Genomic DNA, 27,192 nt, shown 5'->3' on the forward strand with positions numbered 1-27,192 from the left:
TCTAGTCCAGAACTTTCCAAAGTTTTCATGTTGGTGACACACCTTTTAGATACGGTTCATTTCGTGACACAGTTATTCAGTTTTACTAGCAAACCGGAAGTTAAACTAACCAATTTCCAGCGCCAGGAGTGCTGGGAGTGTTTGTGCGACACACCTACACACGGCAGCTGACACACGAACGTGTCGCGACACACAGTTTGGAAAGCTCTGATCTAGTCCAGCCCTCTGCAATGCAGGAATCTTTTGCCCAAGTAGGACTCGAATCCACAACCCTGAGATTAAGAGCCTCATGCTGCACCAATGAAACTATCTCAACACTATAGGACTTCTTTCCATAATGTGCCAAATCACACCCAGTGTGCTCCATGGCTAAGTGGGGTTTTGAACCCTGGTTTCCCAGGTCCTAGCTCAACCCTCTTATCCCCCCCCCCCCCGCATTCATCAGAATGTGTGTGCTGCTTAATAGTCAATGGGGACGTGGGTGGAGCTGTGGTTTAAACCATAGAGCCTAGGATTTGCCGATCAGAAGGTCAGTGGTTTGAATCCCCGCGATGGGGTGAGCTCCCATTGCTCAGTCCCTGCTCCTGCCAACCTAGCTGTTTGAAAGCACATCAAAGTGCAAGTAGATAAATAGGTACCGCTCTGGCGGGAAGGTAAATGGCGTTTCCGTGCGCTGCTCTGGTTCACCAGAAGCGGCTTAGTCATGCTGGCCACATGACCCGGAAGCTGTACGCCGACTCCCTCGGCCAGTAAAGCGAGATGAGCGCCGCATCCCCAGAGTCGGCCATGACTGGACCCAGTGGCGTAGCGTGGGTTGTCAGCACCCGGGGCAAGGCAAGTAATTTGCGCCCCCTAACCCGTGGATTTGCGCCCCCTAACCAATGGATTTGCCCTAAACCCAGATGTTGCGCCCGGTGCGGCCGGCCCCCCCTGCACCCCCCACGCTACGCCACTGACTGGACCTCACGGTCAATGAAACCTCTTAAGCAGTTTACAAAGGAAAGTTAGTTTAGTATAACCACATGAAGAAATCATTTCTTTCTTCTAGTGTAAACCTGCTGTAATCAATTCGACCGGACCATCCAAAGTTCTGGCGCTTGGGCTGACCGTGGTTAAAATGATGTTTCAGAGAAACACAGGAGTGACCATTCCCTGCTAGCTAATTGGATTCTTCCTGCGCAGAGTGGAACTCACACCACAGAAAAGCAACAGGCTCCTTTTATGTATTCAGCTCTAAATGATGTTAGGAAATCAAATTACGCCTACTTGGGAGTCGGTTCCAGAAGCGACCATTTGTCCCAACATCTGTGCCTTATGGAAAAGAACCAGGAGAGATTCACCCATTTGGTATATTCCAGCTACAGATGGCGTTCATGTGGCAAGTGGGAGAGTCGAAATCCCTCCCCCACAAATAAAAGTAAACAAATTGAGGTTTTTTAAAAAGAAATAAATAGCTAAACTGGTATTTTTTCTTTATTTGAGTTTCTGTTCTGATCTTCTTGAGATCTAGGGCAGAAAACAACAACAACAACAACAACAACAACAATAATAATAATAATAATAATTTTATATTTATACCCCGCCCTCCCCAGCCACGGCCGGGCTCAGAGAGGCTTACAAGCAATAATAAAAACAAGAAGAATGATTACAACTTAAAAACAAAAATAAAATACAACATTAAAATAATGGAACATTAAAATATTAAAATGTAGCCTCATTGCAGGAGGAGAAGGAAAAGAAAAAAGAAAGAGAGGGAGGGAGGGAATCAAATTGGCTCCAAGCCAAAGGCCAGGTGGCACAACTCTGTCTTACAGGCCATGCGGAAAGAAATCAGATCCTGCAGGGCCCTGGTCTCATGAGGCAGAGCATTCCACCAGGTCGGGGCCAGAGTTGAAAAGGCCCTGGCTCTGGTTGAAGCCAATCTAACTTCCTTAGGTCCTGGGACCACTAGGGTGTTGCTATTTATGGACCTTGAGGTCCTCCGCGGGGCATACCGGGAGAGGCGGTCCCCTAGGTACGAGGGTCCTAGGCCGTGAAGGGCTTTAAAGGTCAAAAGCAGCACCTTAAATCTGACCCTGTACTCCACCGGGAGCCAGTGCAGCTTGAAAAGCACTGGGTGAATATGCTCCCATGGCAAAGACCCCGTGAGGAGCCTCGCTGCAGCATTCTGCACCCGCTGGAGTTTCTGGGACAGCTTCAAGGGCAGCCCCGCGTAGAGCGAATTACAGTAGTCAAGCCTGGAGATGACCGTCGCATGGATCACTGTGGCCAGGGCGGGGCGGGAAAGGTAAGGGACCAACTGCTTGATGCGGCGAAGGTGGAAAAATGTCGCCTTGGCTGTTGCTGTAACTTGCGCCTCCATGGAAAGGGAGGCGTCAAGGATTACACCCAAACTCTTAACGGAAGGCAATGGTGAGAAAACGAGAGAACAATTTCTTGCTTACGCCCAAGAAGAACTCCCTAACTGGAAAGGTCTCTCCAAATGGATTTGAGGTCATCCACCAAGATGGCTCCAGACGGGCCCCTCGACATATCAGCAGGCAGCTTCCGTGATGCCTCCACAAACACTGTTCTCCAAGATGGTCCAGGACAGAGAAAAGGAAGTCCTTCTTCACGCAGCTTATTGTTAACCTGTGGAACTCCCTCCCACAGGAGCCAGTGATGGCCGCCAAGCTAGATGGCTTTAAAGGACGATTTGACAAATTCATGAAAGAGAGAGGGCTTTTGACGGATACTAGCCCTGGTGGCTATATTCTGCCTTCACAGTCAGAGTCAGTTAGTTGTTGCTGGCACCCGTCTGTCTCGAGGGACAATGCGCCTTCAGGGGTGAAGTCAAACCTATGTGTTAGCTGCCCCAAAGTGACCTCTATGGGGTGTAAGCCTCGGCTGTGTGCATGGAGGTCCTGGGCCACCCAGACGACAAGACCCCCCTCAAGGAGGAGGTGGAGCAGCATAGGCTACAGTATGAAAATAGTGAAATTTCTCACTTCCCACCCCAACTGACACTCCTCGACCTCCCATTTTTTGGTGGGATGTAATCCACTGGGAGCAGTCAATTACAACATTCCTCGTTTTCCTAGAGTGGACATGCAAGGGGATGTTTGGTCCAGTCAGTCGAAAACTTCCTGTTTCCTCCTGGCTGGAGCATCCTTCGTTTTGCATGTGACTAGTAGGTGGGCGTGACCTTACCTGTCCAGGTAACAAAAGGACAAGGCACGCAGCACACTCTCTCTTTTTCACTTCCTCCGTTGTTTGACCAGCTTCTTAGCTAGGAATGGTCCTGCTACCTTCTCAGCTAGCAGAAGAACTGGGATTATTCCCCCATATGGGGTAGAGCCACATGTAGATATTTGTAACTAAGTCTGCCTTCAGGGATCCAACCGTGAACTGATGTGAGTAAACTTCTTTTATTGACTTTGAGTAAGATTGTCATGTCTTTATTCTTTTAAGAGGGATTCAAGGGAACTTACCAGGAACGTACAATTCAATCCGAGACAGACTAAATTGTATAATAGTCAGAGGCTCACACGAGCCTGCAACCAGCTATCTGCTGTGCGTTTAAATGGGAATGTAAACTTTGCTCAGTAAAGGAACTTGCTAACACAAGTTAAAGGTAAAGGTAAAGGGACCCCTGACCATTACGTCCAGTCGTGGCCGACTCTGGGGTTGCGGCGCTCATGTCGCTTTATTGGCCGAGGGAGCCAGCGTACAGCTTCCGGGTCATATGGCCAGCATGACTGAGCTGCTTCTGCCGTTTACTTTCCCGCCGGAGCAGTACCTATTTATCTACTTGCACTTTGACGTGCATTCAAACTGCTAGGCTGGCAGGAGCAGGGACCAACCAATGGGAGCTCACCCCATCGTGGGGATTCGAACCGCCAACCTTCCGATCGGCAAGCCCTAGGCTCTGTGGTCTAACCCACAGTGCCACCCGCGTCCCCAACACAAGTTAGGAAGGATATAAATAAACAATATATCCTCTCCTGCCACCCAGAACATCCCCACCATTTTTTGCCCCCCTCTTTGCAGACCATCTCCACCACCATTATGCCAACTGGACATGCCACACATGCCCTCTAGCATCCGAAGAAAACGCCTTAATCCTGATTTGATTAGATTTGATTCTTTGGTAGATTTACAGAAAGAAAAAACACACACACCCCAATAAATAAATTTTAGAAAGGGGCAAGATTACCAACAGATGCACAAAGCATAACAAAACCCCAAGGCTCCTTGCACTCCTCTCTGCTCCCTGTTTCTTCCCGCCCAGGGTGGTCCTGCCCCCTGCCCACCCCTCAGAGCTGGCAGGTCACATGGGGCTGGGTCTTGGTGGCAGCAGTCTCCTCCTTGCCTGTTTTCAGCTGTGAGCTGCCCAAGGGAGGGGCCAGCAGCAGTGGCCATGGAGAGGCCATGGAAAAGCAATGGGATTACAGTGGTGCCTCGCTAGACGAAATTAATCCGTTCCGCGAGTCTCTTCGTCTTGCGGTTTTTTCATCTTGCGAAGCACGGCTATTAGCGGCTTAGCGGCTATTAGTGGCTTAGCGGCTATTAACGGCTTAGCGGCTTTAAGAAAAAGGAAACAAACTTGCAAGAACTCGCAAGCCCATAGGGAAATTCGTCTTGCGGAACGACTCAAAAAACGGAAAACCCTTTCGTCTAGCAAGTTTTCCGTCTTGTGAGGCATTCATCTTGCGGGGCACCACTGTATTATCCTTTGCAGCTGCGGCAAGCTTGGCAGCAGTGCTGGTGAAGGAAATGGGGACATTCCGGGATCAAATTGGAAGACGGGATGGCTTGTTCCTGGGAAATCAGGGCACTGGGAGGGGATGGAGCAGGACCGCTGAGGGGGGGGGGGGTCTGCCGAGGAGGTGTGGCTTGGGGAGAACCTGGGAGGGGGCAAACGGAGAAACCCAGAGAGCTGAGTTTGGCCCCTGGGTTATGAGGTTCTCCAGATAGGAAGGCAAGGGAGGAGTTGGGTTCAAAACACCCCACAAACATTTTTAGTACAGGCTGAGCAGGAAAGGGATGTTAACCGTTTTGGTGCTGGCCATTTGTCACCCAAACTCTCACACACAGCTTTTTCTCCTCCACAAGGAAAAGGATACAGATCCCCTTAGCTCAGGGGTCAGCAAACTTTTTCAGCAGGGGGCCGGTCCACTGTCCCTCAGACCTTGTGGGGGGCCGGACTATATTTTGAAGAAAAAATGAACAAATTCCTATGCCCCACAAATAACCCAGATATGCACTTGTAAGTGTATAAATTAGGGGTCAGCAAGCTTTTTCAGCCATGGGCTGGTCCACCGTCCCTCAGACCATGTGGTGGGCCGGACTATTTTTTTTTTTGAGGGGGGGGGGGAATGTACGAATTCCTATGCCCCACAAATAACCCAGAGATGCATTTTAAATAAAAGGACACATTCTACTCATGTAAAAACATGCTGATTCCCAAACTGTCCACAGGCCGGATTTAGAAGGCGATTGGGCCGGATCCGGTCCCTGGGCCTTATTTTGCCTAACCGTGCCTTAGCTTTTCCTCTGCAGGGAGCCAAGCAGTTGGAGCTGGAAGGTGGGCAATTCTGGGAGGGAAAGTGGCAGCCTCATCTGCCCACCTTTTTCATTCCAAAATGAAGCTTTTTAAAAACTGTCCAAAAACTTGGACGTCGGGGGAGCACTCCCCAGAACTCTACATAAGGAGTAATTTTGACCTCTGTTATCCTTCCAAAATCTCTTAACTGGCGGTGATGAGTATTATTGTCCCATATTACAAATTTCTTTTAGGGGAGGGGTAGATGATGGTTGAAATGCGCCTTCGTGAAGGCAACACAGGAGTGAAATTTCCACCAGGGAGAACGCAGGTGGATGCCGTCAACATCAGGGTGTGTGTGTGTGTGTGTGTGTGTGTGTGTGTGTGTATCTGTAAATTGGGGCTTTGCCACTCTCAAATGCTTTTGAATTTTTGAATTTATTGTTATTCATGTTTTATACTGTATTTTATGCTGTTTTTTTTGTTGCATCAATTAAGTGTTTTAAATTTGTTGTAAGTGGCCCTGAGTCCGGTTTTCTGAACCGGGAAGTGTGGGATATAAATAAAAAATTATCATTATCATCATCATCATCCCATCACTCATTCCTTTGCAGAGGAAGGAGGACACTAGCAACCTCCCAAACAGAGGGTGAGTTTTCTAAGGCTAGGAAAACACACATTCCCTCAGCGCTGCATTTTGAACACTCAGCACCAGAGATCACTGCAGGATGACAGACGCCTCTCTTGCCTCCCCCAATCTCTGTTCTTGAATACAGATTTTTATATAGAAAGAGAAATCCCTGAACACGCAGAGCTATCCTTGCTTTCTCTCGCTGTTGAAGATCACTGGGAGATGCTTCCTTCTGCCTGCGATGGGTTTTTAAAAATAGAACCCACCTTTGATTTTTATCATTTTGGCAGATGTGCAATTCAGAAGCTTTAAGAGACCCCATCCCCAATCCTGGCAGTCTCTACGATTCCCCCCCCCTGGTTCGCCTTCTCCTCCCCCTCCCCCCTCCTCCTTGTTTACCAAGTGCAGTCACACACTCTTGGCGGAAAAATGCACTCCTCAGCAATTTTTCATACTTTCGCTGGAACGCACAGCAAGGTTATTGCCAAGAGGAGCAAACTATTTCAGGTAAGGAGCTGCTTCCAGCAACAGGGAAAGGAAGCAATGTCTGTGTCACGTTCCGTGTTCCTTCCTGATGAACCTTCTCTCCTCAAATTGTCAAGCAGCGAGTTCCGTTTATCCTCTCCAGCATATCAGAATTATGATTTCTGTTTGGGTTTTTTTGACAGGGGAGGGGGATGCGCTCCAAGACTCTTCCAACCCCCTCAGAGCAGGAGCAACCATTCTTTTCCAGAGTAATTGATGGGCTCCACTTTGCTCCTAATAATAATAATAATAATTTTTTATTTATACCCCACCCTCCCCAGCCAAGGCCGGGCTCAGAGCGGCTTACAAGCAATAATAAAAACAAGAAGAATGATTACAACTTAAAAACAAAAATAAAATACAACATTAAAATAATGGAACATTAAAATGTAGCCTCATTGCAGGAGGAGAAGGAAAAGAAAAAAGAATGAGGTGATAACGAGTCTTTCAAGTCTCCCCGTTCTTTGTGACACTTTAGCACAGAGTAGTCTTTGCCAGCTTGGTGGCCCAGCCAGCATGGTGCTTGTATTTCAAAAACATATAGAGAGCACTAAGAGGGAGTCAGAAAATAATAATTGGGGGGGGGGGATTGGAACAGGATTGCATTTATTGGATATGCTCCCCGTTAGTGAGAAAGGCACCCTGTGCGAATTCAGCTCTATTCAAATAGGTCCACTTCCTCACTGTTGCCAAATGTGTTGCTGGTGTTGGTGGGGGCATGGCTATTAAAAAGAACTCCATTTCCTCCCATAGAGTTGGGAGGTACCTGAGGGTCATCTAGCCCAACCCAGGAATCTTTTGCCAATGTGGGACTTGAACCCACGAACATTGGATGAAGAGTCCTGTGTCCTCACACATTTACTGATTCCTTGGAGTCCCGTCCCCCCACTCTTTATGTGATCTCAGCCAATCAGGGATCACATAGTGAATATGACGATATCGTGGCACCCGTTGACAGACAAATGAGGGTGTGTTGCCTTGTTTGTATGTTTTAATAAGGATTTATCTTCTGCATTATGGTTATTTCTAATTAACACTTTTAAAAATTATATTCATTATTGCCTGTGTGGTATCATGTGAGCTGCTTTGAGCACAACTGTGGAAAAGTGGCATACAAGTAAACTGATGATGATGATGATGATGAATGAGGAGGGGTGGGGAAGAGGAGGCACGTGTCTTTGGAGGATGGCACTTCTGGTTTTAATGAGGGTGAAAGAGGAGAGCGCAAAATATGGTCTGAAACTCAACATCAAAAAAATGAAGATCATGGCCACTGGGCCCATCACCTCCTGGCAAACAGAAGGGGAAGAAATGGAGGCAGTGAGAGATTTTACTTTCTTGGACTCCATGATCACTGCAGATGGTGACAGCAGTCACGAAATTAAAAAACGACTGCTTCTTGGGAGAAAAGCAATGACAAACCTAGACAGCATCTTCAAAAGCAGAGACATCACCTTGCCAACAAAGGTCTGTATAGTTAAAGCTATGGTTTTCCCAGTAGTGATGTATGGAAGTGAGAGCTGGACCACAAAGAAGGCTGATGCTTTTGAATTATGGTGCTGGAGGAGACTCTTGAGAGTCCCATGGACTGCAAGAAGATCAAACCGATCCATTCTGAAGGAAATCAGCCCTGAGTGCTCACTGGAAGGACAGATCCTGAAGCTGAGGCTCCAATACTTTGGCCACCTCACGAGAAGACTCCCTGGAAAAGACCCTGATGTTGGGAAAGATGGAGGGCACGAGGAGAAAGGGACGACAGAGGACGAGATGGTGGGACAGTGTTCTCGAAGCTACCAGCATGAAACTGCGGGAGGCAGTGGAAGACAGGAGTGCCTGGTGTGCTCTGGTCCAGGGGGTCATGAAGAGTCGGACACGACTAAACAACAACAGCAACTTATGGTTTTGCCAGGTTGCCCGATGGCAGCATCATTGCATGCGGGCACAAAACTGTAGGGAGCGCCAGGACTTGTACCCTCCACCGCACAATAGGCAAACATTATTATTATTATTATTATTATTATTATTATTATTATTATTATTATTGCACCCTCTTCAACCCCTCTCATCATTGCAGAAAATGGGTGGGGCTTTTGGAGTGGGTGGCTCAGTCACGAAGCATGCATGGAAATCCGTCCCCTATCGCGGCTCAGATCTCAGCTGCCCATGTGCCCTTGTTTCTGGCGTGCAGAATCCAACCATATCCACCTTGCCTCCCTCTCCACCACCGGGTTGCTGCAAATGCAAACTTCTCTTTATTGGTGTCCTCGCCCAGAAGCATCAGCTTCTCAAGGGCACCTGTTCCCTTCAACAAAGAACATGCCAAGCACCAGGTTTTTCTGCCTCGCTCAGCTTTTCTGATTATGGAAAAGGGTGGGGGGAGGGAAACAGGCCTCAAAGCCCCAGGCAGGTATTTGTGAATTAAGGAGGAGAGGGGGAGGGAGATCTATAGCAGCAGCCCATTCACTCTCTTGCCTCTCCTGCTATTCCCAGAGTCCCTGCTCAAGAACACTTGACACTGATTGCTCCTTAATGCACTAAAAGCACCTTCTCTCTCCTTCGGATTCCTGGATTCTCTCCCTCTCCCCTCCCACCTTTTCAGCGCATGCTTATGCATTGAGAAGAGAGAAACAAAAAAAACGAGGTCTCCTTCATCTGGGCTGGCATCCTGTTTCTAAGAGTGGCTATTAATCTGCTGATCAATTAGCGAACTGTTTGTTGCCCTATATCCAAAGTTCTCTGGGTAATGAACGGTTGAGCAATTTAAAAAGGGTTGCAAATCGCAAACCACAACCCAGGGGCTACAATGACACTCGGGAAATGGAAATAGGTAAAGGTGGAAATGGAAATAGGTAAAGGTGGAAATGGAAATAGGTAAATGGACCCCTGACCATTAGGTCCAGTCATGGCCCACTCTGGGGTTGCGGCACTCATCTCGCTTTATTGGCCGAGGGAGCCGGTGTCCAGCTTCCGGGTCATGTGGCCAGCATGACTAAGCCGCTTCTGGCGAACCAGAGCAGTGCACGGAAACGCCGTTTAGCTTCCTGCCGGAGCGGTACCTATTTATCTACTTGCACTTTGATGTGCTTTCGAACTGCTAGGTTGGCAGGAGAAGGGACTGAGCAACAGGAGCTCACCCCGTCGCGGGGATTCGAACTGCCGACCTTATGATCGGCAAGCCCTAGGCTCTGTGGTTTAACCAACAGTGCCACCCGCGTCCCCAGGGAAATGGAGAAGCCATCACCAAAACAGAGACCAACCGTATTGCCAGCTGGAGTTAAATAATTTAATCATAAAAGCCGTGCAGCTTGGTTAGGGTTGAATCACATTCCAACTGTTCAAAATATAGTGAGTTTAAGAAAAGATCAAGATCATAAGGGAACCTGTGTTTATTTTACTGCACATATCCTGCCCTGTTCCTTGTCCATAGCACCTGACATTCAAAAGCACACTTTCTGAAGGAGGTTCTATTGAACTCAGTGGCGTAGCAGGGGAGGCAGGGGGCTGTGCCCTGGGCACAAAATTCTGAGGGGGCACAACCAGTTGCTCTCATGCAGGATCTTGCACAGGTCCCTATCCTGTCCCGGTGAAGGCAGCAGAGCAGCCCAGGCCTGGAGCTCCTCTCCACGGGCGTTGGGGGGGGGAGGGATTTGCCCTCCAAGGGCTGTGTTGGGTGGCCAGGATCCCCACCCCTATGTGGGCAGGCAGGTGGCGCAGCACAGCCCCACTTGGCTTCGGTGGGGAGGGAGGCACCCCAGCAGCGATAGCTTGTGCGCCCCCGGACTCAGGCAACCCATGGTACGCCACTGATTGAACTGTCATGGATAATCATCCATTGCCACGAATTAGAATTCTCCTTTTAAGAACCGCCCCAAACTCCTCACCCCAAGTTGCTATTTGCCTGAGTAAAAAAGCAGCCACTGTCCTAAAAGTCTAGCAGGATCAGACCAAAGGCCCCTCTAGTTCAGTGCAGAGGCCAACCAGATGTCTATGGGAAAGCAGAAAGTCTGAGGCCTAACTCAGACTTCTTTTCTCTACAAAGGTACTGTAACTGTAACCACAAGATGAAGCCTGGCTTCAGAATACTACTTTGGACTGAATGTACAGTCATACCTCGGGTTACAGATGCTTCAGGTTGCATTTTTTGGGGTTATGGACCTGCCGAAACCCGGAAGTACCAGTTAATTCCGGGTTTTGGCAGCCGCGCATGCGCAGAAGCGCTAAATCGCACTTTGCGCATGCACAGAAGTGCCGAAACGCAACCCGCGCGTGCGCAGACGTGGCACTGTCAGTTGCGAACGCTGCGGGTTGCGAACGTGCCTCCCGCATGGATCACATTTGTAAGCCGAGCGTCCACTGTAAGTAAATTTTACTCTTACTTTTAATCAAGACTGTTGTGTTATTATTAAAATTTTAAGAGGGAAATAAAAGGGGAAACTTACCAGGAACAATCCAGACTGGATTGCTTAACTTAAAGGATTCTAATGAATCATCAGCTTGCTTCCAGAAATCTGCAAGGAAATGTGCTCTGCTGCTTGCTCACTAGAGTGAGTGAGGAGGAATAATATTTAATCAATATATCCTCTCCTACTTTCCTCAACATTCCCACACAGAATTGTAGTGCTGGCAGGGACCCAAAGGGTCATCCAGTCCAACCCTTGCGATGCAGGACATGTAGCTAAAACGGTGTGGTCGCCCTTTTCTGGGCAAGATCCCCAGTATTTGATGATGTGTCCACCACGATTAGGGACAGTATATATGAAGGAGCGTCTCCACCCCCATCTTTCTACCCGGGCACTGAGATCCAGTGCTTAGGGCCTTCTGGTGGTTCCCTCGCTGCGAGAAGCCAGGTTACAGGGAACCAGGCAGAGGGCCTTCTCAGTGGTGGCACCAGCCCTGTGGAACGCATTCCCACCAGATGTCAAAGAGAAGAACAACTACCAGACTTTTAGAAGACATCTGAAGGCAGCCCTGTTTAGGGAAGCTTTTAATGTTTGATGTATTAGAGTATTTTGATATTTTTTTGGAAGCCGCCCAGAGTGGCTGGGGAAGCCCAGCCAGATGGGCGGGGTATAAATAATATATTATTATTATTATTATTATTATTATTATTATTATTATTATTATTATTTGAACTTCCTTGTATCCTTACGTGTGCCTGGCCCTGTGTCTATAGCAGGGGTTGGCAACCTAAGGCCCATGGACCGTCGCCACCCGCTCTGTCAGCTCCCATGCGCCATGCTAAACTGGTGCGTAGCAGAGTGGGGACTGCCTTCCACGATGCTGGCCAGCTTCCCATTGGCTGTGGAAAGCTCCTGCAGCCAATGGAAAGCTGTGCACGCCTCCTCAGTGCTGGAAGCCACCCAGAGTGGCTGGGGAAGCCCAGCCAGATGGGTGGGGTATAAATAAATTATTATTATTATTATTATTATTATTATTATTATTATTATTATTATATTATTATTATTATTATTATTATTATTATTATTATTACTCCCCTCCTGGGCCAAATGCTGCATTTGCGAGGGCTGGCACTTTTCTAGCTGAGGTTGGGCCAAGCTAGCCACCTCTACCACTTCTGCAGTGAATTTTAACTCCTAAAGGAGTTGAAGGATCTCAGGGGAACTAGTAGGAAAAGACTTTGCCACCGCCCTCCTTTCAAGTTCCCAGGTTTCTGCAGCCTCCCTGGGCAGAACAGGCCTGCCAAGACTTTGAAGCGTAAAGCTTTTGACAGCTCATCTTCTCACTCAGCCTAGGACAGCTTAATCCTTCCCCTGATTCTTGCTTTCCTTCCTGAAATGTCTGTTTTTCATTACAGGGAGGGAGGGAGGGAAGGAAGGAAGGGAGACCTTCTCAGAAGCAGCTTTGACTTGTGATCAAAGATGTTGCGTTTTCTCCAAATGTGCTGAGCTGTACGGAGCAGGCAGCCCACAATTCAGGAGAGGGGTGGGCTATCTGCGTCCCTCTGTTCCTCCTCAGCCTACTTTCAAAGGGTCTCTCCAAGCAGCCAGTTCAGACCTCTGGCACAAGCGTTCAGAGCCTGCTGGGGCGGGGAGGTGAGGAAGAAAGAGACAGTGTAGACTAGTGGTTAGAGTGTTGGGCTAAGGCCCGAGTTCAAATCCTCATTCAGCCAAGGGTGACCTTGGGATGGTCATCCTCTCTTTCTCAGCCTAACCTACCTCACAGGGTTGTTGTGTAGGTACAATAGGGAGGAGGAGAGCTCCGTGAGGGAAAGGTGGGGTTATGTATGCAATTTAATACATGAAATAAAAATAAATAGGGGGGAGGGAGACACTGCAATATGGACTCTGACTGGCAGCAACTGTCGAGGGTTTCTGGCAGGAGATAGTCCTAGCCATACCTGGAAATGCCGGAGATTCTTCTGGGAAATGATATATAATGAGATGAAAAAGATGTTGAAATATACATTTATTAAGAAACCAGAAGCATTTTTACTTGGCATTGTAGGAAATGATATTAACAGACAGGATTGTAAGTTGTTTTTATATGCAATGATGGCAGCAAGAATATTATTGGCACAAAAATGGAAGGAAGAAGAATTACCGACGGAAGAAGAATGGAGGATGAAATTGATGGACTACGCAGAATTGGATAAATTAACAGGAAGGATTCGAAACCTGCGGGACCAGAGATTCTTAGAAGACTGGAGTAAATATATGAACTATTTGAAAAGTAACCGTAATGAACAGATTACGTTAGTAGGACTGCAAGAAGTTTTGTAAGGAGGACTATTGCAAGAAAGACTATGAGGAGAATTATTAGTTAATGATAATTAAGAGCAATAGAGAAATTAAGAAATGCAGAATAAGTGATAAAGAATGAAAAATCATCAGAGGTGTTGACGGAAGTCCAAAATATTGTATAAGATAAGAATTTATGTTATATGATTGTTGGAAATGATATGTTAAAAAAACAACAACTAAAAATGTGTGTGTGTGTGTATATATATGAAATGCTGGGGATTGAACCGGTGACCTTCTGCGTGCAGAGCAGAAGTTCTACCACTGAGCTATGGCCCTTTGCTCCACAGCAGTGCAGAGAGGATGGACCTGCTCATGGAGGGCATCTTGCCTCATCCTTCACAATCCCGTGGTAGAGACTGGGCATGGCAGGAACGGTGGAGACCACCTCTCCAGCCTGACCCTTCCAGAGAAGAAAAGACAGTTCAGAATTACAACGGGGGTTTGAGGGGCTCACCCCATTGTGGGGATTCGAACCACCGACCTAGACCACAGCTGGCCACATGACCTGGAAGCTGTATGCCGGCTCCCTTGGCCAATAAAGCGAGATGAGCGCCACAACCCCAGAGTCGGTCATGACTGGACCTAATGGTCAGGGGTCCCTTTACCTAAAAATGGACCCTCCCCGATAAATTGATCAATAGAAACTTTTAGTTGATTAATCTACCGTTGAATGGATTGAGACGCAGCTCTTTGCGCATCCTGTTCCATTGAAGGGAATGGGGAGGCGCCTGCATACAGGACAGCTCTCTCTCTTTCTGTGTGCACATGGAAGTCCTCATACCCTCAAGGGACAACTGAAGGTGGGGGCAGGGAGGCTAAAGTGCAGATCTAACACAATGCAGCTACATGCATGGATGCTTGTAGCTGACAGCCTGGTAGGCCAATGGCAGCACGCTCTGCTGCTTTCTTCCTCTCCCCCCCCCTCTCTCTCTTTGCAGGGTTGTTCATGCTCTCCCCCCACACTCCGGAATCTTCCCCCCTGGGGAAAAGCAATCCATATGGTCTTGCTGCTTTCCTCTTGCCATTGATCTGCCAGCCCCCGCTGCCTGAGACAAGAGAGAGAGCTCTTGCCAGTCAATTTGCCTTTGTTTTGCCTCGGTTCCACCAGGGGAGAATCGACTCTCCAGTTCCTTGCGATGGTTAACAACCCCCCTCAGATGTTGTCCTGCAGGGTCCCCTGTGGAAAGGAAGGGGAAACTATGGAGCCTGCGCAAGACAGAGTCCCAACGGAACACAGAAAGCTGTCTTAGCAGTGAATCAGATTCTTGGTCCACCTATCTCCATATTGCCAGCACAAACTGGCAGTAGCTTTCTAGGACATGGCCTGGGGGCCAGATGCAGCCCAATTGTCTTCTAAATACAGCCTGTGGATGATCCGGGAATCTGCGTGTTTTTACATGAGTAGAATGTGTGCTTTTATTTAAAATGCATCTCTGGGTTATTTGTGGGGCATAGGAATTCGTTCATTATTTCCCCCCCAAAAAATATAATCCGGCCCCCCACAAGGTCTGAGGGACAGTGGACCAGCCCCCTGCTTAAAAAGTTTGAATCATGCCCTGTTTAGGGAAGTTTTTAATGTTTGATGTCGTATTGTGTTTTAATTTGTTGGAAGCTGCCCAGAGTGGCTGGGGTAACCCAGTCAGATGGGCGGCATAAAAAACATTATTATTATTATTATTATTATTATTATTATTATTATTATTATGCCACTGCAAAGATAGATGACTCTTGCTGCAAAACCTCTTGCTGCAAAAACCTTGGAAAACATTTCACACAAGCCATGCAGCGCCACAACAAAATGTTGTAGCACAACAGTGAGAAATAATTTCAGAAGCCCCCCGCTTGCATGTAAGCAGCATTTTGTGCATTCAGCACACCTGTGGGACTGTGGACATGACAGCAGATCAGAGCTGCCTATCCACAGGGTCACATCAGAGAAGTTGCCAAGGCTAAAAGGGAACATGGGGGAATGTGTGCATTGGCTGTATCCCAGGTCAAGGTCAGCTGCAGGTTTGTGGAGGGCCTGGGCAAACCCCCTCCTCTCTGGCTGGGCCCCAGTGAGCTTACCAGCCAGCAGCACTGGGGGCTAGTGAGCCAACATTTACATTTCCCACAATGCCCCAGAACTGCGCTCCGTTGGGGAATCAAAATGGCACCTAGACTCTACCAGATGCTCAGAGCTCTTGGCTGGATAAAAAGGATCTGCCAGGGTTTCTGGGACCCAGGCAGAAAGAGGCCTTTCTCAAGCAGGTACACAAGAGCCTTAAAAAACAAAACAAACCAACAACACCTGGAGATGTTGGGGCTTGGCTGCGGGATGCAAAGTCAGCGCTCTGCTAATGAGCTACATCAGCTGCCTTCTCCAGGGTGCTTTGAACCACAGCTTCCATCTGCCTGCATTGTAACTAAAGGTCACAACTTGATGGTGTGCATTCAGATTAGAACATCCAGCCCACAGCCAATGGTCAAAAGATTAGGGGAGTTGCCATCCCATGTTGGCTATTCCTGGTGCCTTCCTCCAGAGAGGGCGGCTGGTTAGGGATCTCTGAGCTCTATCTCCTCTCGCAGAGGAGGTCTCAGGAGGCAGGACGAAGGAAGGCATCAGTGATAGACTACAACTCCCATCATCTTTGATGACCGTTGGCCATGCTGAGTGAGGATGGTGGGAGTTGTAGCCCACATGTGGAAAGGGTTAGGGATCACTGAGCTCCATCCCCTCTCACAGAGGGGGTCTCAGGACGAAGGAAGGCACCAGAGGCAGCCAACATGGGATGACAACTCCATCATCCTTGATCATGGACTGAATATTTTCATGCACACCATCATCAACGTATGACCTGGGTGGTAAACTTAGAAAGCCAAGAAATAGGGGAGGCGCTGTTCTTGGGGAGGAGGGATAAGGAGAACAGCAACACAGTCCTTTAGTTGCAATGCAGGCAGCTGGAATCGTAGAACTGTAGAGTTTAAAGGGACCCTGAGGGTCATCTAGTCCAACCTCCTGCAGTGCAGGAATCTTTTCACCCAGCGTGGGCTCAAACCCATGGCCCTGGGATTAAGAATCTCATACTCTACCAACTGAGCTATCTGAGTGTAAGGTGAATCTGATTTCCCCATTTTAGCTTAGGCACTGGTAGCGTAGCAAAGAAATGGAAAAGTTCTCCTCCACTTTGAAACTCACAAGGACCCTGTGAGGCAGGTTAGAGAGAGGTTGGCTCAAGGTCATCTAGAGAACCTCATGTCTTGAGTGGGGATTTGACTTTTCCCAGTAGTGATGTATGGAAGTGAGAGCTGGACCATAAAGAAGGCTGATCGACAGAGAATGGATACTTTTGAATTATGGTGCTGGAGGAGACTCTTGAGAGTCCCATGAACTGCAAAAAGATCAAACCTGTCCATTCTGAAGGAAATCAGCCCTGAGTGCTCACTGGAAAGACAGATCCTGAAGCTGAGGCTCCAAGACTTTGGCCACCTCATGAGAAGAGAAGACTCCCTGGAAAAGACCCTGATGTTGGGAAAGATGGAGGGCACAAGGAGAAGGGGATGACAGAGGACGAGATGGTGGGACAGTGTTCTTGAAACTACCAGCATGAGTTTGACCAAACTGTGGGAGGCAGTGGAAGACAGGAGCACCTGGCATGCTCTGGTTCATGGGGTCACGAAGAGTCGGACACGACTAAATGACTAAACAGCAACAACACCCCAGGAATCTCATAGCTTGTCTGGGTCTCCCTGGTACTAGTCCAGCACTCTGGACACTACCTCTCACATGCTTGCAAAAATCATTTGGACACAGGAATGTTCTCTTCCCACCTCCTCCAAATTCCTTGTTCTTAAACAAGGAGGTCCGCTGCCCAAGAGTCACAAAAAATTGGATTACAATCTTGCTTTCTCTCTCCTTTTCTTCCATGACTGCATAGTATATCCTTGTAAATGGGAGGGCAGGTGTGAAATCTCATATGTCAGAGGGTGATTGAGCAGGATTCTCACTAACTGGGGGTGGGGTGAAGGCTTGAATCCAATGCCACCGCCATGTGGTTCTCCTCCTCCCCCCACTATCTCCTGGCTCCCGTCCCTAAATCCCACACCCTCAAATCTTCAAATCATTTTTGCTTCCCATTCCCAATGCTCACAAAAAAAGTTTCAGATCCTCTCAGAAGCCTACATTGTATGCAAGAAGCAGCCTTCTCAAAATAATGCGATAGAGGGTTGTTCCGCAGATTATTCTGATCACAGGAGTCGGATATCCTTAGTACAGTAATTTGATTTAAACAACCACAACCCAACAACCACAGAATATACAACCTCATCAATCCCGTGTAGGTCTACTTGGAAGTAAGACCCACTGATCTCAATGGGACTGACCTGCTCCCTGGTATCATTGTTCACAGAGGAAAGATGGGGATCCCACTTTTGAATGAATGAATGATATGTATCCATCAGAATTTAATTAAAATTTATGGAGGATCAGACTACCACCAGCTCTTAGTCATGGTGGTTTAATCAAGCCTCCTTCTACAGGGACAGTATATCTCTTCACCCCAAATACTGGGGTGAAACAACAGGAGTGTTCCATTGTTTTCTTGCTACAAGCGTTTTAAGGGACTGACCGCTGTTAACAGAGTGTGTGACCTTTTGATCTGGGCCAGCAACACATCTCTTAAACCCTTAGAAGCACATCCACACCCTTGACCCATTGAAGCTTCGCACAGCACTGTCCTGTCGGGGCGAACGGACTGGAGCGACGCCACTCACAGAACCAAAACTCCTTGCAAAGGCCACCGCATCCACTCAGGAAGGAATGTCATATTTCTGCAGACGCAGCAGTTTTACGCAGGGTGCACCTATGGGAATTCATCTGCAATAAACTAGCACGACAACACACAAAAACACGGAGCCGCTCTTTGCAAACGCATCCTTCGCTTTCTCATACGTTGGGCCAATGCCTGAGGTTCGAGAAACACGCGCAGAATGCCCTTTCCAACACACACACACAGCTAGCCACGCACAAGAACGCGAGAGAGACCAAACTTTTCCATGCCCCATTTTTTTGCAACGGCTCCGCTAAAGTCATCCACCTGAGCTGTCCAACATGGGTTTCTGGTGGGGGGGGGGAGGAGAGAATGGGAGGTACTGCTGCTGCTGCTTCTGCTTTGGGTCATAAACTTGGGAGATGGAAGAAGGCAGCCGAGGATGAAAGCGGCTGGGAGGAGAAGGGGGGGAGGGGAGAACATCCTCCCTCTTTGTAGGACGAAATGGATGAAAGAAAGCAAGGAAGAATCCTGAGTCCGGGCCGCGAGCAGAGGCTTTGCCTATCCTACCTTGAGCTCAAAAGCCCCTTTTGCGGCCTTGGGGCGAGCAAACCCTACCCATCTCCCCCCCCCCACGCCCCGTTTAAAAATGTATTTATACAAATCTCTTGGACTCAGAACATTTCTCCCCTTACAGAAAACTCTAAGATCTCACATTGCGTAACGGGGAAAAAAGCATCCCAATTTAAGTACAGTATCATCTCTGCCCTCCCCCGTTTTGTGTACCCTTTCAGTTGTAGGGGGGGGTGAGTGAGGACCACTGCCTGGTCCAAACTTTGCCCAGCCAGACCTTGGGTGCCGATGTGTCATAACGCATCCAACGCTCTCTCACAAAGGTTATTTCTCCCTGCTCACTGGCGATGTACCCCCCCCCCCGGGGGGGCAATCACACACACACACACAATCCTGTTCTAACGTTCAGGACTATCCCTCTGGTACACTAATGCTGTGGGAGGATGGGTGGGAGCAGTAGAAGAGACCCTCCCCCGCGCGCTCACCCTGCAGGCAATTTTGTGTTTTGTGGTTTTTTTTAATATTGACACCACTTTTTGGTGACTGTTTCCGTTCCCTAGAGGAGCCACGGAGGGGGGGGGGGAGAGTGTCACTGTGCCCGGGGAACAGAGAGACCGAGGAAGGGGGAAGGATAACTCCATTAGCACCCACCGTGGTTATAATCGAGGTCCCTCTATGCAAAACGACCCAGACCTTGCCAAATAGGTTGCGCCCGCTCTTGGCTCACCCCGCACGCGCATAACCAAGTGTCCCCCCTTTACACTCTCCTCCTGTCCCCTTCTAAGTCCCCTCTCCCTCATCCCCACACTTTCGCTCTCATGCGCACGGCGCCCCCTTCCTAGCATCGCACGCGCCCCCTGCCCGCCCAACCCGCCCTCCGACCCTTCTCAGAGCGCCTCTCGCCCTCCTTACCATCCTCCACCCCAGGGTCGCCGGCTCCCAGGGGTCCCGCCAACTCATTGTAGGAAGTTTCCAAGGGGTGGTAAGTGGGGGTCGCCGGGCTGGGCTGGAAAGCGTCCGCCTTGATCTTCTTGACCAGGAAAGAGCGAGGCATCGTGCAAAGGACCCGAGACGCCGCCGCCTCCGCCGCCTCTGGCTGCTGCTACTGCTGCTGCCGCCGCCTCCTGAGCCGCGATCAGCACTTTGGACAGCGCCCGCTCTCCGCTTGGGAGCGAGAGGAGGGAGGGGCGGAGATGGGAAGCGGGGGGGGGGGAGGAAAGTGGAGGAGGAGACAAGGTTGGGGGGGGGGAGGCGGGAACTGGCGAGGAATAGCTGAGGTCAGCAGCACGCTCCAGCCTCGCCCCCCCTTCCTCCTGTCTTTATATGGGACGCAGGCTGCGGGGAGTGGGGTTGGGGGGGCGATCAGGTGGATTAATCCATCAACGGTCCCCCAGGACCGTCAGCACGTGAGCAAAGAACAGGCCGGGCTAAAGGATGGGGGCGTTGTGTGTTGGGGGGGGAGTTGGGGGATATTGCGAGAGGCAAGGCAAGGGTGGGAGGAGGGCAGGGGGGCAGGGGAGGGAGAAAGTGAGAGGAGGGTGAAGCAGACAAGGGGACCGTGTTGGCAGTGCGGTGAGGGGGGGGGGGAGGAAGAAAGAGAGAGAGAGAGAGAGAGGAGGAGGGAGGGAACACAGTATTCCATTGCCCATCTGGTTAACACTGCGACACACACACACACACACACACACACACACACACACACACACGTCTAGAGTCCAAGGTTTGAGCCTATAAACACCTTTTCCATATTATTCGACTCTCCCACCCCCGCGCCAGCATTGTATAACCCGCGCGGCGACGGCCAATTTCAGCTCCGGGAGAAATTCTCAGGCAAAGTCTGTACCCAGGATGCGCAGAGAGGCCGGCGCTCTGAAATCTGTTCTAAAATCAGTGCAAGATAACTTTTTTCCTCCCCCTTCTGCACCCCAGAAAATAAAATGGAATGCTGGTTGGCAGAGGGATGGAGGCAAAAATAGGTACCTATCGATCCCTATCGCTCCCTCCACTGCATCCGTCCCTTTCTCTCCCCACTGAGCAAAGCTCCAGAACAGGCCGGCATTTTCTGCCCCTTTTGGAAACACTCTTCCTCTCCTCCCCCCTCCCCGCAACGTTTCCTAACACAGCTACCCAAATTCCTCGCCATGCAGGGAATTCCTCCGCCCCCCTCGTCGTTTCCCCTCCCCTTCCTCCTCCAACTCGACCCCCTCCCCTCGAGCAAAACTGCTCCTTCGACAGTCGTTTCTCTCCACCCGGAGGGTTGATTAACTCTTGCCTCCCCTCCCCTTCCTCGTGTCCAGCCAAAGGCAGAACAATAGGGACACGTGTCTGAGGAAGAAGAGGAGGAGAGAGGGGGTGGGGGGAATTCTCTTTCTCCCTCCCCCCGCCCCCACATCCCTCTCTTCACCACCATCCACGGTTTCTTTGTCTTGGCATAAACCCAGGGTGGTTTAAGACCCAGCAAATTATGATTGTTATTGAGCCTGGATTCAAGGGCGGGGAGAGACCCCGATTTCCCAGTTCAACAAAAGGTGGAGTACTTTGACCTTTGGGAAAGCGAGAATGGAGAAGGGGAAGAGTCAGTTTATTCCTTTTATCTGGAGCCAGCTGAAGTTATTTCGCTGCTTGAGAGGAGAAGGAGAACACAAAACCCTCAATGGTTCCACCACCACCACCCTCCGAAATAATGCGAGGCACACAACCCACGGAGGTAATTCTCCCCCACAAGCCCCAGTGCACAGCTCCTGGTTACTTTTCAACAGGAGACGTTTGCAACGGATTGCACCCCAGACAGAGCCGGATTCAGGGCAGTGCGACTGGTTCGGTCGCACGGCAAGCAGGGTGTGTGTAGGCCGAATTCTGGCATCGCACAGAGCGCCGCTGAAATCTGAGACCCCTGAGGGTCCAGACCTCGAACTTGCTCTCCTCTTCCATAGCCCTTGATCACAGCCCTAATCATCCAGCTGCCCCTTGCCTAGTCGTGAAGCTGCCTGTGTCTTCATTTGACCCCAGAAAAGGGCAGTTGTAATGGGAGGACAGCACAGACCCCAGCTTGTTCAAGGTGCATTGCAAACCTGTGTGTGTGTGTGTGTGTGTGTGTGTGTGTTCTGCACAGACTCTTTTTGACTTTGACCATTTCCAGTTCCTTCGGGGTATAAATCAGGGCCTGTTCCTTACGCTGTGCCATCAGGCCAGGACAGCCACTAAAAAGTCCACCAGGCGTTTGACGGATGGTGTTTCTTTGCCTGTTGCCAATGCCTGTCAGCTTGGGCCAAGCAGCCTGTTGAAATGGCTCCCTCTCAAATCCACAAAGCCTTGCCAGCCTGGGGATGAAATGAATCCTGTCCTCCGTGTCCTTGGATAATTCATTTTATCGCAACCATTGTTTGTTTAGCCTGTGGCCTAACTACTGCACCAGGAAGGCTACAGATTGCAAAGTTTCCCTGCAGCTTTCAGAGCAGAAACTAACGCACCGTCCTTAATCTAGGAAGCAGCTGTGGTGGACCTGTGACATTACAGATGTTGCCATATCCCAGATGTTCACATTATCCTAGACTATTGCCTATTCTGACTGGGGCTCAGGGGTGGACAGTTTGGTTTCTTAAAGTTTCTCATTTTGGAAATAGTTCAGTTCTCCACATTTATGTAACTGCAAAGAGTCCCTATGAAAATCTGTCTTGTGCAAATTTCTCGTAATATTTGCATATTTACCCACTATACACATTTTGCAATCTAATAATAGTAGTAGTACGCTATTACTTTTATTTGAATTATAATGCTCGCTTTTTTGCGGCATATGCATTCTTCAACACATTATTTGGTTGGAAAGCTTTGCTGCAAAACTTGGAGAAGTGTGACATTTGGATACCTGTGTTTTATTTCATGCATTGTTCAGAGTCGTAGCTATTGGGGTGGGGGGTGGGGGCTAGCCACATTTTTTGTTGTTGTTCTGGGTGAAGCCTTCAGAGGGGCACCATTGAGACTCCCAGCCTGTGTTTGTACACAGCAACGTTTCTTTGACCCGGATGAGAATGAGCCTTGTTTCATTCTGCATTGTTTCAGGAACTGTGAATCGTGTAAGGTAAAGGCAAAGGGACCCCTGACCATTAGGTCCAGTCGTGGCCGACTCTGGGGTTGCGGCACTCATCTCACTTTATTGGCCGAGGGAGCTGGCCTACAGCTTCCAGGTCATGTGGCCAGCATGACTAAGCTGCTTCTGGTGAACCAGAGCAGCGCACGGAAACGCTGTTTACCTTCCCACCGGAGTGGTACCTATTTATCTACTTGCACTTTGACGTGCTTTCGAACTGCTAGGTTGGCAGGAGCAGGGACCGAGCAATGGGAGCTCACCCACCCCATCACAGAGACTCGAACCGCCGACCTTCTGATCAGCAAGTCCTAGGCTCTGTGGTTTAACCCACAGCGCTACCCACACCCCGCGTGAATTATGTAGGCTTGCATTAAAATGTGAACTGTGCCAAATTTCTCCCCTCATCCCTACTGGGGGCTGATGGGATTTGGAGTCCCCACAACCTGCCCTGTGGAGTTTTTCTATTAAAATGAATTTTTTTAAAAAAAAAACTTGAAATAAAATTTATTTTGAAATTGGTATTTCAGTTATATACATATTGTATATAAACACAGAATGGAAATTAAATTTAACAATAAATAAAAAGTAAACAATAGCCTGCACCCCTCCACCCTGGGCCACAAGCCAGGCAAGTGATCGTATCACTGCTGTCTGTTTGAATAATTTTGTGTGTTGCTCCTGCAGGGATGATTCTTCAACATCAACTTTGTTGGACTGGTCATGTTGTGCAGATGCCTGATTATCATCTTCCAAAGCAACTACTCTATTCTGAAAGTAAAAATGGAAAGCGTAATGCCGGTGGTCTACAAAAGAGATTCAAAGACTCTCTCAAGGCAAATCTTAAAAAATTCATATCCCCACTTCTCCCTACCCGGGAGCTCAAGGAGGGGTATGTGGTTCTCCCTGCTTCTTATTTAATCCCCACAACAACCCTGCGAGGTAGGTTAGACTGAGAGGCAGTGACTTGCACAAGGTCAGCCAGAGAGCTTCATGGCCAAGGGAGGATTCGAACCCTGCCCTTGTCTGCCCAAGTCCGACACTCTAACCATTGCATCCCACTGGCTTTCTGTATCTGTTTCCCCTTCCTCAATACAGCCCCGTACTCTTAACTCCTTCACCACCCCCACTTTTTTTAAAAACCCTCACCAACCTCACATTGGGGGCTATCACATTCAGCTGAGGAAAATTATTTCCATACAGCTGCCCAGAAAGCCACGAATTTTAAGATCATTGTGGGTTGCTGGAGGCTGGGGGGGGGGGTGTCCTTTCTTCCTAGCATGGAAGAAAAGGTTTGCATTCTTCCTTGTGTGTCTGTCCTTTTTTGTGCACGGAGAAGGGGGTTCTTTGTGTGCATTTGGGGAGGGGGGCTACACACAGAGGCTTATTGCAGTCAGCAGTATTAATGCCACTCGGCAGCTCTGATTGCCGGTTATTAGCATATATTATCTCAGTCCCCTGCTCCTGAAAAGAGGGGGGGGGCTATTCTCTTTCTCCCCTCCCCAGCCGTCCCTCTCACTCCCCCCTCCCCAATCCGCACCCCTACCTTGTCTTTTACACTTAATTACCTCGCTTATTGCACTACATCGGGGTGGGGAGGGGTGCAGAAATATCGCAGGGCGGCGGGCAAGTGTGCTTGGCACAAATAGGGCATGAGTAATCGCCAATTCGCTTGCTGTGCCTCCAAGGAAGGAAAGGGAAACAGGATTCCATATTAACAGATAAGGTACAGGGAAAACCGGACTCTTCTATCTCCCCACCACCGCCCAAGGCCTTGTGAAAGGGAATCTCCGAAGCATGCAATAAAGGAGCAACAAGAAGAGGGGTTCAGGGAGAAAGGGGGGGGGATTGCTAAGCAGCGGCATTTAAATAAGAGCTGCCCTTTGCGGACCTAAAAGGCAAGTTGACTGGAGAGGTGGCTTCTGTTTGCTCCAGCGGGACTGCTAACCTTGAACTTGCAAGGCGTGTGATGTCACGGCTCCTTGCCGGGAGGACAGATGGGCTATGATGTCATAAAGAGCCCCAGATTGTTCTCGTGGGCCATGTGTTGTTTCAGGAGGGTGTTATGTGCATGTGGTGATTTGGAGGTGGAAAGCATGAATGCAGACCTTCCAACTGTCCCGATTTTCCAGGGACAATCCCAGATTTACAGCAGCCATCCCATCTTTCTTTTTTATTTGATCCTGGAATGTCCCGCTTTTCCTGATGACGTCCCTATTTTTATCAGAGAAATGTTGGAGGCAATGAGAGCAAATATGAGATGTGGTTTGAGCAAACAAGTTGGAGGAGAGAAGGCTGGGTGTTGATTTGAGAGCCACCTTCAATCATTATCATCATCATCTTCATTCTTTTATTTGTAGCTGCCTTTCCATAGTTGAAACTATGCTCAAGGCGGCTTACAACACAACAAGATTTGCACAATTACAAACATAGCAGAAGTCATAAACAATAAATAAAACACATCAAAAAGTACACAGCCAAATGGAAACAATTTCCACGTAAATCATAAGATCTAAAACTAAAGATGCAACAATAATATATATAACAGCGGCAGCTCTCTCAATCCTCCGTAAACAATACAGTGGTACCTCGGGTTAAGAACTTAATTCGTTCTGGAGGTCTGTTCTTAACCTGAAACTGTTCTTAACCTGAAGCATCACTTTAGCTAATAGGGCCTCCTGCTGCCGCTGCACCGCAGCTGTGCAATTTCTGTTCCCATCCTGAAGCAAAGTTCTTAACCCGAGGCACTATTTCTGGGTTAGTAGAGTCTGTAACCTGAAGCGTCTGTAACCTGAAGCGTCTGTAACCTGAGGTACCACTGTACTCCAGCCCAAGAATCTGTTCAACAGCCTCAGCTTTTGTAGCTGGAGTCAGTCCGCACTCCACTCTCCCAGGCCAGATGGGAAAGGGCCAGCAAGGCAGGGTGCGGGTCTTCCAGGGCTCACAGCCAAGAAGATGGTCTCATTTAAAACAATGCAGATAAAAATTAAAAACAATTTTGAAAGAGGAGCCCTCTCTGTTGAGCAGCAGCCACAGTCCTTGTGAAGCCTGTCAGGCCCCGCCCCAAGCCAGGTGGAGAGAAGAAGAGGAAGAAGAGTTTGGATTTGATATCCCACTTTATCACTGCCCAAAGGAGTCTCAAAGCGGCTCACATTCTCCTTTCCCTTCCTCCCCCACAACAAACACTCTGCGAGGTGAGTGGGTCTGAGAGACTTCAGAGAAGTGTTACTGGCCCAAGGTCACCCAGCAGCTGGATGTGGAGGAGAGGGGAAGCGAACCCGGTTCACCAGATTACGAGTACACTGCTCTTAACCACTGCACCACACTGGCGTTGAGAGAGGAAAGGACAGGGCCCTTCAGGCCCTCAACAGGCAGTCCTCCTGAAGGGCTGAGGAGCTGCCACGTGGAAGATGGAGCAAGCTTGTTTTCCGCTGCTCCAGGGGCTAGGACCCGAACCAATGGATTCAGATGGCAAGAAGGGAGATTCCGACTAAAAGTCAGGAAGAACTTTCTGATGATAGAACAGCAGAGCAGACTAATCTGGGAGGTGGTGGTCTCTCCTTAAATAGAGGTTGAACGGCCACCTGTCAGGGATTTTCTAGCTGTGATGCCAGAATTGGACTAGATGACTCTTAGGGTCTCCCAAGAGCCAGCGTGGTGTAGTGGTTAAGAGCGGTAGACTCGTAATCTGGTGATCCGGGTTCGTGTCTCCGCTCCTCCACATGCAGCTGCTGGGTGACCTTCGGCTAGTCACACTTCTCTGAAGTCTCTCAGCCCCACTCACCTCAAAGAGTGTTTGTTGTGGGGGAGGAAGGGAAAGGAGAATGTTAGCCGCTTTGAGACTCCTTCGGGTAGTGATAAAGCGGGATATCAAATCCAAACTCTTCTTCTTCTTCCCTTACAACTCTACCCCCACAGACACATTGACTTTTTCTTTTTTTGCCTGCAAAAATGGTTTTACATTATTTCATATTTTCTTACAAAGGAATTAATAATAATAATAATAAACAACTTTTATTTATATCCCGCCCTCCCCAGCTAAAGTCAGGCTCAGGGCGGCTAACATCAGAAACATAACATTGGTATAAAATCAAACAATAATTAAATTACCTCCTAAAAACATGTCAAAATCAAATTAAAGTCTAATTAGATGGCTTTAGGCAGGGTTAGGGTTGGGAACATTAAGTTTTCCACTGAATTGAAATTTCAGCCTTCACGACATAGGAAAATGTCCAAGTAAACAGCTATTTTGGTGAAGGAGGGTCAAGATATTAACTGATATGCATGAAATTTCATATATAGCTATATAATCCCTAGCGTAGTAAGATAAGAACCTTTGGAACAGG

The 27,192-nt window shown here is 48.8% G+C and overlaps 1 protein-coding gene across 1 annotated transcript in view; it reads right to left on the reverse strand.

The window, feature by feature from the left end:
- Positions 1-19,954, reverse strand: part of SCRT2 (scratch family transcriptional repressor 2) — a 31,498-nt gene extending 11,544 nt beyond the window's left edge. The window contains exon 1 of the mRNA XM_028735523.2: positions 19,675-19,954. Coding sequence (XP_028591356.1) covers positions 19,675-19,816 — 142 coding nt within the window. The 5' untranslated portion in view covers positions 19,817-19,954. The remainder of the gene's footprint in view (positions 1-19,674) is intronic.
- Positions 19,955-27,192: the final 7,238 nt, after the last annotated feature.

Source organism: Podarcis muralis, chromosome 5 (assembly GCF_964188315.1).
Source record: "Podarcis muralis chromosome 5, rPodMur119.hap1.1, whole genome shotgun sequence".
Classification (NCBI taxonomy): domain Eukaryota; kingdom Metazoa; phylum Chordata; class Lepidosauria; order Squamata; family Lacertidae; genus Podarcis; species Podarcis muralis.